This window comes from Desmodus rotundus, chromosome 6 (assembly GCF_022682495.2).
Source record: "Desmodus rotundus isolate HL8 chromosome 6, HLdesRot8A.1, whole genome shotgun sequence".
NCBI lineage: Eukaryota > Metazoa > Chordata > Mammalia > Chiroptera > Phyllostomidae > Desmodus > Desmodus rotundus.
Window position 1 is genome coordinate 20,405,451 of NC_071392.1, and position 13,552 is coordinate 20,419,002.

Here is a 13,552-nt window from a genome sequence, read left to right on the forward strand (position 1 = left end):
TGAGCATTTTCACTGGTGGTAATAGTTAAGTGGATAGGAACGTAAGTGTATTAAATTGCTTGAATCTAGAGGAAAGCCAAGGAAAACGCTATACTTAATCAGGACACCAGGTGGCACAGTGAGCTGCACACGGGAGACAGAGCCTAAAGAGAGGATCTGCCTGGGAGCTGGTTTTATCAGATTCTTAAGGCTCCTTACAAACATGGAAAGATTGAGTCGACAAGCCAAATGGCTCTCACCTCCAGTTACTCCCTGTGATCTCTTGTTTCTGTTGCCTATACATGTAGTTAGCTACCCACAAAGTGTAAAACAGATGGATTCATTGACTTGGGGGCTAAGAGAGTCAAGGACATCTCAGTGTGTAATCCAAGTCAGTCCACTTGGCCCAAAGCTAAAACCTTCCTGTGGTTCAATAACTGTGAACAGTAGGTAAGCATAAGTTTCAATGCACTAGGGCTTTGTTCCTATTATGTTTGGAACTTACTTCTTTTTTAACTTTTTTTTTTATCTCAGAAAGAATTTCACAACAGATTTGCATAGTTATAGATACCAAAGAAGATGAAGAGCATGGAGGTCATCATCTTGAAGAAATTCTAAAAGATGAATTAAATGTAAGTATTCAAATATCGAGTTTAATGATATTGAAGAGGTGAATGTATGTTCTTTGTTCTTCCCTTATTTGTTGAACTGATCAACTTCCTAGCAAACTCACATCTAATATTAGGTCTAAGGAAATGGAGGAAGTAGTAATGTGTGAGGAGGCCAATAGGAATTATTTGCGACTTTTACAAGTAAGGACTTCCATTGTAGATTTTTATGACAACAGTGTGTTTGAAATGTTTTGTTTACCAAATGGGTTTTATTCAGTTTTAATTTCCCTATTTTCACTGAAATGTATCACCACCAATCAGAGCTTATGATAAACATGTGATGACTTTTTAACAATATACATGATAAAATTGTAGTTAAAAGCAGAAAGAAAAAGTTCACTTTATTTAGCTAATTTTATCACAATGGCACCATTGGAAAGAGGACAGGCTCTCTTATCAGACAGTCTGTGCCCAGATGTCAGCTTCATTGCCTAATTTCCTTATCTCAAATTGAAAATGTTAATAATGTCTACATGGTAAATTTGTTGGAATTGCTTAATAAAATAAATATATTTAAAGGGCTCAGAAATGTCTCTGGCTTGCAGTGGGTTTTCAATGCATGTGAACTGTGGTAATTCAGCTTTCTGGGATGAGTTGAGGCTAAGGTGTGACGATACCAAGTAGTAGATAGTACTGGTTCCCAAACTTCAGTCCTGCATTAGATACGCCACTGTTAGAAATGTCGAGCCCTGGAATATGTAAATTTAATGAACCATAGTCTGGGATTAGTTCTGGAACCTAAGGTTTAGGAAGTTCCCTCAGGTGATTTGATGGCAGGCAGTCCAGATTCTACCCAAATTCTACCCGTAGCATTTAGACCAATAACCCAAGGCTGAAAAGAAAATAATTGCCATCTTAGCTGTCTCTTAGGCATAAAGGTTGTATTGCAATCTCCTGTGTTGCTTTTATCCAGGGACTTTCTGGGCATTTCCCTGATGTTGTTGGGAATTGTAGCACCTGTTCTCCACTTTCTGTGTCAAGTCTACCTGTTAAGAATCTGTAACTAAGTTCTGTGCCCCGATTTTACTGCTATACCTTGCAGAATATTTAACTGTCGGTAACTTGCCACTGCCTGGCCCACTGAAGCACCCTTTTGTCTCAAAAATGGTCCTTTACTCTTGAATAATCTCATTCATTCTTTATCCATTCAATGGAAAAACCAGTAAGATGGGGCCCTGAACGTGTATTATTGGCACTCCAGCTATCAACCAACCCACAATTTAGAGAGCTGGGTTTTTCTATAAGTTGAGCACTTAGCTGGTGGATTTATGTGACTAATTCCTTGATTGGTCTTTCTAGTTTTAGACCCTGCAAGGAGTCCTTTGGTTGCAATTATTATAATAATCACATTTTTTTTTTTTACTGCTTCTCCTGTATGTGTTTAATGACAAAGTGACATGGGCCTTAGGGACGCACACTGGTCTCTGTTCCACTCATCACTCTGGCCTCCGACGTTCTTGTCCTTCTCATTCCAGAGACCTTTATTTTCAGTGCGCTTCATCTATTCCCCGTTAGGCCCAGCCTGGATTTTGTCGTCATCTTCACCGTATTGAAAAATAAATACTAAGTCTGTTTGCAACTTCTGACCGTCATATTTTGTCATTTCATATCTTTTACTAAATTACTCCTATGTCACATATTTCAAATTTATAGGAAACTCCAGACTCCTCGTATTTTTTCTTTCTTTCAGCTACCTTTGGTTTTATCCTTTTCCTTGACTCGCTTAGATTCCGTGATCCATCAGAATCTTCAGTGGATCATGGATTTTATTTTATTTTTTAAAAACTCACCCAAGGACATTTTTTCATTGCTTTTAGAGAGAGAGGAAGGGAGAAAGAGCAACATTAGTGTGAGAGGGAAGCTTCGATCAGTTGCCTCCTGCAGTCAACCGGACCAGGTATTGGTTGCCCCCAGACTGGGGATTGAACCTGCACCCTTTTGCTTACGGGATGATGCTCCAACCAACTGAGCTGCACCGACCAGGTGGATCATGGATCTTTTACTGATATCTTCAATTCTCTTCTCTTTAGAATGCGCCCACTCGGTGACTTCCCATCCATGTATTAGTCAGAACTTTCCAGTTCTCTAAGCTTTCACTTAATTTTGATACTGTTGGGGAAAATTATACAACAATCAGATTGTTGCCATTAAAAAACACTGGTCTCCATTCTTTAGTGGGCACCAACTGTTTTAAAGCGACCATGATTCCATAGGCAGCTGCCCGTTCTCCACTGTGAACATTTTAAACCTCTTTGAATGCTAACCCAGAGATTGTTAACCTCAGCACCCTTGGCATCAGGGTAGATGGTACTCTGTTGTGAGGCCCTGTCCTGTGCTTAGTTCGCTGTTTCAGAGCCCCCCTGCTCTGCCCACTAGATACCAGTATCACCCCCACCCCCTAGCTGTAGCAACCAAAAATGTTTCCAGATGTTGCTAAGTGTTGCCTGGATGGGGCAAGATAACCCTGCAGTTAGGAACCACTGGTATAACCCTTCTATCTTTACCTTCATTCCTAGATGTGGCCTGCCCTCTACTTCAGAGCAGAAGTATACCCTTCCCCATGGGGACACCCTATCTTCCCGGCGCCAGATCTCTAAAGAATCTTGTATCTGTTGCCATCCTCTTATGAAGACTGTTTTCTCTCCTGAGCTCTGGCTCCCCTCCCTCCTCTACCCCCACTCTTATCAACATTACAACATATTCCAGTTCCTTCCATTAATTAAAGCAAAGCAAACAAACAAATCATTTTCTCTTAACCCAAGGTTACTCTGCAGCCAAACTTCTTTAGAATAACTTTCCTTCTCATTCTCAAATCCATTGCGATTTGACTTCTGCCTTAACCTTTTGTAGGAACCTCTCTCAGGGGGGTCTTTAGTGGCCTCCCTGTGCACAATCCACGAGACATTTATCCGTCTTTACCCTGATTTATTGCAGGACTTGACTCTCTTGTCTAATACTTTCTTCTAGGAAGAAAAAATCTCATTCTGTGGATTTTGTAACATCTTATTTTTCTGATCCTTCTTTTGTGTTTTCGGCTTCCTTTTCTCAGTTTCTTTTACAGGATTCTATTCATAATTTTTAGGTTTCTTTACATAGTTGAGTGGGGATTTCTCCCCCTTCCCCCCCCCCCAGAAAACCATGCTGATGGCTTCACATATCTTCTATTTGCTAGAGAAAAAATAATTATGGTTTTCTTTCTTCCTCCCTCTTGATGACTATGTTGATATTAATACTATTATAAAATACTATTGTCTTGCCCTGGCTGGTGTGGCTCAGTGGACTGAGAACTGGCCTGGGAAACAAAGGGTCGCCAGTTCCATTCCCAGTCAGGACATATGCCTGGGTTGCAGGTCAGGTCCCCAGTAGGGGGTGCTCCAGAGGCAACCACACATTGATGTTACGCTCCCTCCCTTCCCCTCTCTAAAAATAAATAAGTAAAATCTTAAAAAAATACTTTTGTCTTTTGTTTATTGCCCTTAATATTTTGGCTATTATCTAATGGCTCTCTATTCTGGGCTATACTGATATTAGTTTTTTCTACCTTCCCTCTTTCAGTATCTAATTTGAACTGATAGTTTTAAATTCTCAGTTAATAAATGTTAAGAGAATACTCTCCCATTCATATGTAATTATATATTAAAGTTTCTTTCAAAACCATGATTTATTCTTTGCTCCATAAGAAAGTATATATTTAATGCCCACTATGAAGCCTGATGTTGATATCTTGCAAATCCTTTTAGTTCTCTGGAACTAATCTTCCGATCGAGTTCCCTGGTAGCTTTCCTGGGTACAATATTCCTGAGTTCTTGCATATGAATACAATTTTTCTGTGGCTGAAAATCTACAAATTTATTTTGGTTAGATAAAAAAAAATCCTTCAAAAAGTTCTCCATGAGCATCTTAAATATACCTCTCCATTTTCTTTATCATAAAGCCTTTTTATGAAGTGTGATAAAAATCTGATTTTCTTTGTCTGATAAATGACTTGGTCTCTTTGTCTCAATGCTCAAGGAATTTTTTTTTTAATTTAAAGTCCAATATTTTTACTAGAATTTACTTATTCTTGGCCATTTTTGGTTGATGTTCTTATTTATACAGTGTGTTTTTTAAATTGTATAATTTCACATATTTTATGTCATTAAACTTTTTATGGCATGACTATTTCTAATATTTTATTTTCCATTGCTTTAGCTTTCATTTTCAAAGATTCCTATGGCATAAAGGTTATATGCTCTTTGTCCATCTTTATAGCTATTATTTTTTCTTGGATTTTTTAAATGTATTTTTGATTTTAAACTTTTCATACTCTCAATCTTATATTTTTCTTTAGGCATTATCCATTGTTTTAATTCAATTTTGTATCCTTCCTAATTTACCCTTTATTTCTGAAACATTACTTATTCAATTCTCCTGTTTTAATCAATTTCTGATTTATTCCACGTCTTTTATAGTTCTATAATTTTCTTAGATTGTTTTATCTTATTAAATGTTGGGTTGCTGTTTTCATTTATTATGTGAACACATCTTTCTGATGAGCATGTATTGCCTGTAGGAACATTATCTTGCCCTTTACTCTCTTATTTTTAATATTATATATTTTTTTATTCTCACCCAAGGATATAATCACTGATTTTTAGAGAGAGAGAAACATCCATGTGAGAGAGAAACATCAACTGGTTTTCTCCCATATGGCCCCGACCAGGGACTGAACCCGCAACCTGGGTGTGTGCGCCGACCAGGGATCAAACCTGCAACCAGCCGTGTGCCTGATCAGAGGTCAAACTGGCAACCTTTTGATGTGGGGGACTGTGCTCCAACCAACTCAGCCACCTGGCCAAGGCTGTTCTGTTTTTTTCATATTAAATATATTTGAGATATCTTTAGATCCTTTCCTGGTTCTTCTTTTTTAAGTAAGAGAGTTTTATCAATTTTTAGGAGGAGGGGATGGTTCATAATAATTTTTCTGTCTTACTAGCATAATGCTTCTTATTCAGTTGTTTTCAGGAAAAGATGGAAGAGAGGGCCATGCTGGTTTTGAGCTTCCGCCTCCACTGCCCTTCTCCTTTACCTGCATCACCTTTTTCTTCATTCTTGGTGCACCTCTCTTTGTCAACCTGCTCCTGTTTAGGCTGCTGCTTTGATATGAAGGTGCCTCACTTTATTAGATTTGAATGCTCATTGGGCCGGACCCCTAGATATCCCAGTAGAGTGGGAACATTTACGATGTGGCTCCTTTTTTTCAACTCGAATTGAAGCGTCCAAACACCTTTCTTCAATTCTTCTCTTCCCAGAATAGCCTGCTAAGCTATTCAGAGAGTAGCTGATGATGATTTGTGGGTTTGTTTTTTTTTCTTTTTTGGCTTCTCCCTTCCCCCCTTTCTTATGTACAGTTTCTGAAACTGTGCAGACCTTTTTAATTCCCGGCAGTTTCTTCCTACCAAATGTTGGTTTGGTGGGAGATGTTATCTATAGATTTTTGAAGTCCTTCTTGCACTATTTTTATGGAGGAATCTGCAAAGATTTTAAAACTAAAACTTTATTTCCAAAATCTTCCCCTTTATCCTGTATGTATGCTGTCTTAGCATTTCTAATTTTAAGCACTTAAATTTCTCTGTTTATTAATTTCAAGTATCTAATTTATCTATGACTACAGATAACAGCTTTGGAGTTTTTAAAAATTAGGCTTGACTTGAACTTAGGGATTTTGTTTGTATAATACATAAATCCAAAAACTATACAAATGTCTAAAAGAAAGAAATACTACTGTTTCTCAAGTACCTCTTAACTGTAATACCAGCCTTTGAGGAGGTAGATTAGATTTTTTAAACTAGGAGATAATGTAGAACTTGTAAAAATGAATTTTGTGTGTCCTCATAGCTTAATCAGAGAATCTTGGTTGGCCTTGGAACAAAATATTATTCATTTCTTCTAAATCTCTCCTGTCTTCTAGATTTGCCTAAAAATTAAACCATATGGACTTAGCAGAATGTTTTCTCTCACTCACGAGCTCTGACAATTGTGGAAGGCCTTCCATGTGCCAGAGACAGTGCTACATGCCTTAATCCTGCAGAATAACTTATGATTTTCCCCTCATTTTACAGATAGAAATGGGGAATTCTTGTGGTTTAATGATTTGCCTAAGATCACATAACTAATGAATGTAGGTGGTAGTTAATTCATTATAATTTATACTACTTAATATTCTACCATGCAAAGGTGGAATAAAAGAAATTAAACAGAATTTTTTTTCTTGATCTTATACCTAAGGCCAGAAAGAGATCCCCTTAGGATAGAAATGATCTAGTTTTATATAATTTTTCTCTCCCCTTTTAAGGACAACTTTATCTTCTGGCATTTTCAACCCATAACTTACAAACATCTAATGCTGTGCACTTGAACATTTTTACCTCCCAGAGCTTTTGTCTCACTTTGAAAATAAATATGAAAAGGATGAAGTCACCTCTATTGAAATCCAGGCACCTGTAGGGGAGATCAGTGTGGGTGTGGAGGTGCTCAGCACACAATGGGAGGATTGTTTCACTGGCATGAAAAGAAAAAATGTTTCCCATTGAAACTAAAGGAAGAGGTTGGGTATGCTTTGCTTGATTTTGAGATATACCTTAGAGGTGAACTGATTGTCTGAACCCTAATGTAATGATACACAACAAATATATGGAAGAGGTTGTTTAAAAAGCAAAATTAAGGAACTAGCTGGGTATGGCACAGCCCTCCACTCTTCATATATGTGCACATTTCTTAAATGTCATACTCATGCTTGAGTTTCAAGGCGCTATTATCAGGCTTGTTGTATTCGTTCTTGGAGTTCTCAGGGAGTTTGAAGTATTTCGTAGAACCTTCCTACTTTGCAGATAGAGGTCTCCAGAGATACATTATGAAGAGACTGCTTTTGCTTTTTCCTAGCTCTTGACAAATTTTGAAGAATAATTTATAATATATACTGTGATGAAAGTAGTAAGGAATTCTTAAGTAGGAAGATGGGATCAGTTTTTTATTAGTTTCTTAATTCACTAATTGATTTACCAAATAATAAGTTCTTATCAATATGTAGTCTTTGGGTACTGGGAGTGGAACTCAGCAGGTTTGGTTCTCTGTCCTCCGGGAACATACTGTTTGTTAAGTTGGGGATAAAACAGTAAAACACAAAAATATGTTTAATTACATATGGTGGTAACTATTCCAAGGAAAAAGTAAACTTTGCTGATGCCGGAAAGACCTGGAAATGATTTAAATTGGGAGTGGAGGGTAGTGAGATAGCATCTTTTGGTAGGTGTGTCATTAGTTAAGTCTAAATGGGTAATCAGGAATTAGCTGCTGAAAGACAAATGCAGACGGAAGAGTGTGTGAAAGGCACATAAAGACCTTCATTTGTGGAAGCTTAAATAAGACTTCCATGATTGGAGCAACCTGGTCAGAATGGCCGGAGAGGGGCCGGAGGCTAGGAGAGAGGAGGGCACAGGCCTCCGTGCAGCCTCGCAGTCTGTGTTGAACTTACTAAGGCGCCATTGTCAATACCACCACTCTGCTGGTACTTGGTGCTAAGAGCAACATGAAGTGATAGAAAACTTTAGCTGAAAATGATATGATCCAGTTTACTTCTATGAAAAGATTATGTTGGCTGTGGCTCCTTAAAAGTAAAATTATATGGAAAACATGTAGTATTTAAATGCTTTCAGATATCATATTACCCCTAAAAACACGTTACTTCAACCCCATTTTTGTTCCTATAACAAAATAAATGAATGCTGATTTATATTTTGGACAAGCAGGGACTATAGGGTCTTTTTGTGTATTTTGCTTATCCACTTCTTCCTGTTTCCTGGAGCACATAATTTAATTATTGTTTTGTGTAACCACAAATGACAAGCAGGATATGCCTGAAAATCATTTGTTTTCCTGGGTGTAAGGCATGCTTTGGTTTTGTTGAAGTTGTCTGTGGTACCTAGTTTATTTTTCCTAATGCCCTCAAGATTGTGTCCAGGGTACAGATCTCTGCCTTTTCTTACAGACCTGACTGAATTCGGTGTATGACATATTTATCAAACAAAACATCAAAAATAGCAAATGAAAAAAGGCAGAAATAAAAGAAACAGAACAAATTAAGCCATTGCAGCATTGTAAGACTCATTCAAAATAGGGTTATTGTGTGCTTATTTTTACACTTATTATAACATAATAGCTTAGAGATACAAAATTTTTTATTTTTTGAAGCAGAACACTGCAAGGCAGTGTAATAACAGTAAAGTAACACTGTAAACACTCCCATTGGGCCTTTGACTTTGAACGATTCCAACAAAATTAATTCAGTCAGAGTATGCGGTTTTGATGTGTGCACAAGACTACAGAAACTAGCTGAAGACCGTCCAATTAGCTCCACTCAGTTTATTTGGGATGTTAGCCAGATTTCCTGATCAGCTGTCCAGAGGTAAAAAGGAGGTTCAAGATTCTTGGACCACCTAGTTGCTTGGGATGGTATTAATTATGTTCATGCTGTATTTAATAAAATTAAGAGTTTATATTTCTGATATGTTGTCATGATTTTACAATGTGATTATTAATGAGGAAGTAAGGAAAATTCTCCTTAAATGGCACTTCCTCTATTTTTTCTTTATATACCTAACATGTCTTCACCTTTTATATCTGTCTATATCTTTGAGAAATGACATATTGAAATATTACTCTTCCTAAAGGAACCAGATGGTTAATTTGTGAAAACGATATTATACATCTTTGTCCACTTAGGAATGAGGTCAGCTGTGATGCTGAGTTAAAAATAAACAAATAAACCAAAAGAATAGCTGACATCTAGCTTTGGACATGTATTTGTAAAAATCAGGTCTTCTAAATCAGGAAATTGATTTTATACACATGGTAAGTGTAGAAGGAAAAATCCTTATAAAAAACCTGGAAAAAAATTGCTTTTTGGAATGTAGGTTATATTTTTTAACCTTCAGCAGTTGATTTTGATGAATATGCCTATATTAATTTTCTTATGCTATTTAAATTGAGATATATAAAGTTAAAGCTTATTCACTATGATTTTATTTCACTGATTTTTTACAAATATAGTAAAGTATTTAAAATATTATTTTATACTTATTCATTAATATATTTCCTTTAAAAATTGAGTTTGATGATGTATTTCATTTCCACTGTTTGCACACAGTATAATTCTATAACACCAAAAGCTGGATTATCCTGTTGTTCGGGTGGCTTTAGCTAAATAGTGCACTCCAGCACTGCGCTTGATTGAATGTTGTCTCTACTTACCAGTTTTATATTTTACTTAAGTCTTTAATATTACTCTTTTCGTGAAGTTGGCCCCATTTTTCTGGTTCTTGGACTTCCTAAACTACTCACCCACAGTGATGAGTTTCTGCACATCCCGCTTTCTGTTGTTATTTTTATTTTTATTATGCATTACATCTCTTTCACTCTCTCTTTTATCACTGATCCCTTGCACAGTGCTGATCCCTCGCACATATGATGGGAGCCAGTGAATAGTTGTGGTTAATGGTGATTGGATGACGAATAAGAAAGCTTCTGGAATACCTCTCCACCTGGACATCAGCCAAATATGTTTCTGGAGATAAAGAGGTAGCTGCTGGGCATCCATCAATCATGTGAACAGTTGAGAAGCTTAGAACACAAAGTACACCCATGAAGTTCTAATTGATTTCCCAACCAGAAGAAAACTGTTTTCACAAAAGGAGGGAAGAGAAGGGGAAATAGCAGATGTTGCAGAGATTAGATGAACTGCAGTTAGCAGCAGTGATAAGTTGGTGGCCAGCGGCCTTCTGTCAGGGGAGGAGGGACAGGCACTGGGGGAGACAGGAGCTGTGCAGGGAGTGTTACAGAGGGGTGAGGAGCTAGGTGCACAGACAACACTTTGAGTTTATTCTTTAGACTCTGTAATAAGATTCTATATTAAGATATGAATCTACCTTGCTATATTATTAAGAAATGTACTACATAAAAAGATATCCTGAGGTATACACATGCTCACACACTTCTAAAATAAGTCACATGATTATGTTTCTGTTATTTTTGCTCAAAATATTATTTATTCTTACCATTTAAAAATATTCTTATCTATAGGCTAAATGATATATATTTAATAGGTTACTAATATGTAACTTGTAATAGAAAGTTGTATGAAACAGAAATTTTATTTTAAATGTAAATATAGCAATTATATTTCTCACTTGGGAGGAATATATATTAATGAAAAACAGTTTACTTACTATGTCGGGTTTGAAGAATTATAATGGTAGTATTTGGATTGTATATGTATTGGGGTGGTGGTAAATATCCCTTAAAAGTTAACCTAGCGTATAGTTTCTTTGCAATTACATATGGAAGAACTCTTCACTAAGCTACTCATATGTATTTATAACTCATTTTAGTTTTCTTATTTCCTAATTTAAAATTAGAGACAGTGTGAAAACTAGGTAATCAGTCTGTTTTTAATATATACCTCATCTAGCTGTTTTGAATATGGTCACATTTGTGGTATAATGTCATTTAAAAATTACCTTAAAACACTTGTCTTATAATAGCATAATCAATAAAATATATTAAAAAAACAAAAAACAAAAAAACCCACTCATGTGATAAAAATACAGTGTTAGTATTTCCCACGTAAAAAAGAATTACTATACTAAAGCCTTAAAGTTGCTAGAATATTACTGCTTTTTGTGTCAGTTATTGGTTCATGAATAAGCTCTAAACACCAAAAACTAGAATTCTCTGTCACCCTGAATTTTGCAGTAGCTATGCTATTGACACTTGATATGGTTAATTCTTTGCACTGGAGGCTGCCCTGGGTGTGCACTATAGAATATTTAATAGCATCCCTGTCTTCTCTGCCCACTAGGCCCCAGTAGTACTTCCCAGCCCACTGTGAAAACTAAAAATGCTTCCCGACATTGCTCAGAGACCCCTAAGGACAAAGTTGCCCACAGCTATGAGCTGCTCCTGTAGCCTGTTCCATGTCATGCACACTCGATTTTACGATGGCTTGGGGTTAAAGTTATATAAACCATGTTTGTCATTTAAAATGAATACATAGCTAACTGTAATAAACTCTATTCTTTTGTAGACTTTAAATCATCTATAGAACTGATTGGAAACAATATTGATTACTAATTTCAACTTAATATTTTGATTAGAATATAATTTACTTATACATACTGTATTAGGAAAACAGGCTCTCATTATACTACTGTATATACATCTGGGGAGTGTCTGCATTGTTTAGGAAAAGTTAAAATTTTAAAAACATAAATTAGATTATGCTGTAAATTTGGCAAGAGTTTGGCGGGGGAACAGTTGAAGCAATGAATTTTTCAGTGTAGTCACTTATGTTTGCCATAGTGATAGATTTAATAAAGACACAGGTAATCTATTTTAGAGGCTACCTAAGGCAATAGCTATGGCAGAGTCCAAAGGAAACCCACCTTCTGATTGCTGCATGGAAGCGCACTCCTCAGTACATGTGTCTACTGAACACGAAGAGGAGTTTCACAGCAAGGTGAGTCCAAATTATCTGACCTCTTGCTGCTTCAAAGTGTGCTCCATGGACCAGTTAAAACAACAGCCGCTGGTTGCTTGTTATAAATTCACATTCTTAGACTCCACGCCACATCTACTGGCCTGAAAATTTGTGTTTAATAAGATTCTTAGAGACTCTTATGCTTTTTGAAATTGGAGAAACACAGGTAGAATCTTAATTTTCTCTTCTCAGTATGACGTAAGTTCCACGACCACAGAAACTTTGTCTGGTTTGTTGCCATAGTTTCAATACACAATCTAGTGTCTGGCTCAGAGCCCTCCATAAATATTTATTGGTTGAATGAATGAAGCTAATCCATCAGTGGGTAGGATACTCTACTCTCCGTGACTTTTTTGTTAAATTAAGACAAAATTTGTTTATGTCACCTTGCCAATTCTCAGCTTGCAAATGTTTTATGCATTACTAAGAACCACAAAAAGGTTATATTGCTGCATATACCTTTTAAACATTTCATCCTGTCATTTATAGAATGAAAAACCAGATAATATTTATAAAATATGCCTGCCAAACATGATCTGTATGAGCAACCCCCAGTCACTGTTCACTTCTTATGATATTGTCCATTAGTTATATGTAGTATATAGCATTCTGTGGTAAATAAAACTTGATGGGAGAAAAAACCTTGAGCAGATGTACATTGTACATTTAGTAGCTGTTTTTTGATTACACGTTACCTAGCTTTGGATGACTAATTGCATGATAAAATGGGAACTTTGAACTTTTTTTGTGATAGTACTCAGGCTTGTTAGCATGAAGGCTTTTGTTTTCCATTCTGTAATCCTGTAATTTTGCATCAGAACAATAATTGTCCTTCAAAGGGACTTTTAGCAGTGAGAGAGGGCTGCACCCAGGGAGCAGGTCACAGCCGTCGCCTCTGTGACCACTACCAGCTGCCCGACGCGTGGGGAATTCAGTGGTTCAGAGCACTTGACTCTTTTCCAGGATCAAATCTGAACACCCAGGAGGACTTTCTTAGGTTCATTCTTTCCTGTCCAGGACCCAGAAAGATGAGCTGAGTTAAAGGAGTGTGTATGGAAGCAATTAAGCTTTTCAGTACTCACGTGACTTTCTCCTGATGAGGTGTTTCTCTTCCATTGACTTTGGGACCTGTCGTAGCACACTGCTACTACAGGTAAAGGTCTTGTGGCTTCCCTGGTGAGGTAGCAGTCACCTGGAGGAAACTGACACCCAGTGTACTTCAGAGGTTAAGTATGTGGACCTGAGGTTCCAATAGACCTTCATCTCAGCACTACCCCGTACTGGCTGTATGATCTCGAACAGATTGGTTAAAGTTCAGTGTCTCAGCATT

General features: G+C 36.9%; 1 protein-coding gene across 1 annotated transcript in view; it reads left to right on the forward strand.

Annotated features, from left to right (window-relative positions):
- Positions 1-13,552, forward strand: part of CRPPA (CDP-L-ribitol pyrophosphorylase A) — a 190,700-nt gene that overhangs the window by 74,092 nt on the left and 103,056 nt on the right. Inside the window, exon 6 of the mRNA XM_053926793.2 lies at positions 514-611. Within this exon, the coding sequence (XP_053782768.1) occupies positions 514-611 (98 nt within the window). The remainder of the gene's footprint in view (positions 1-513; positions 612-13,552) is intronic.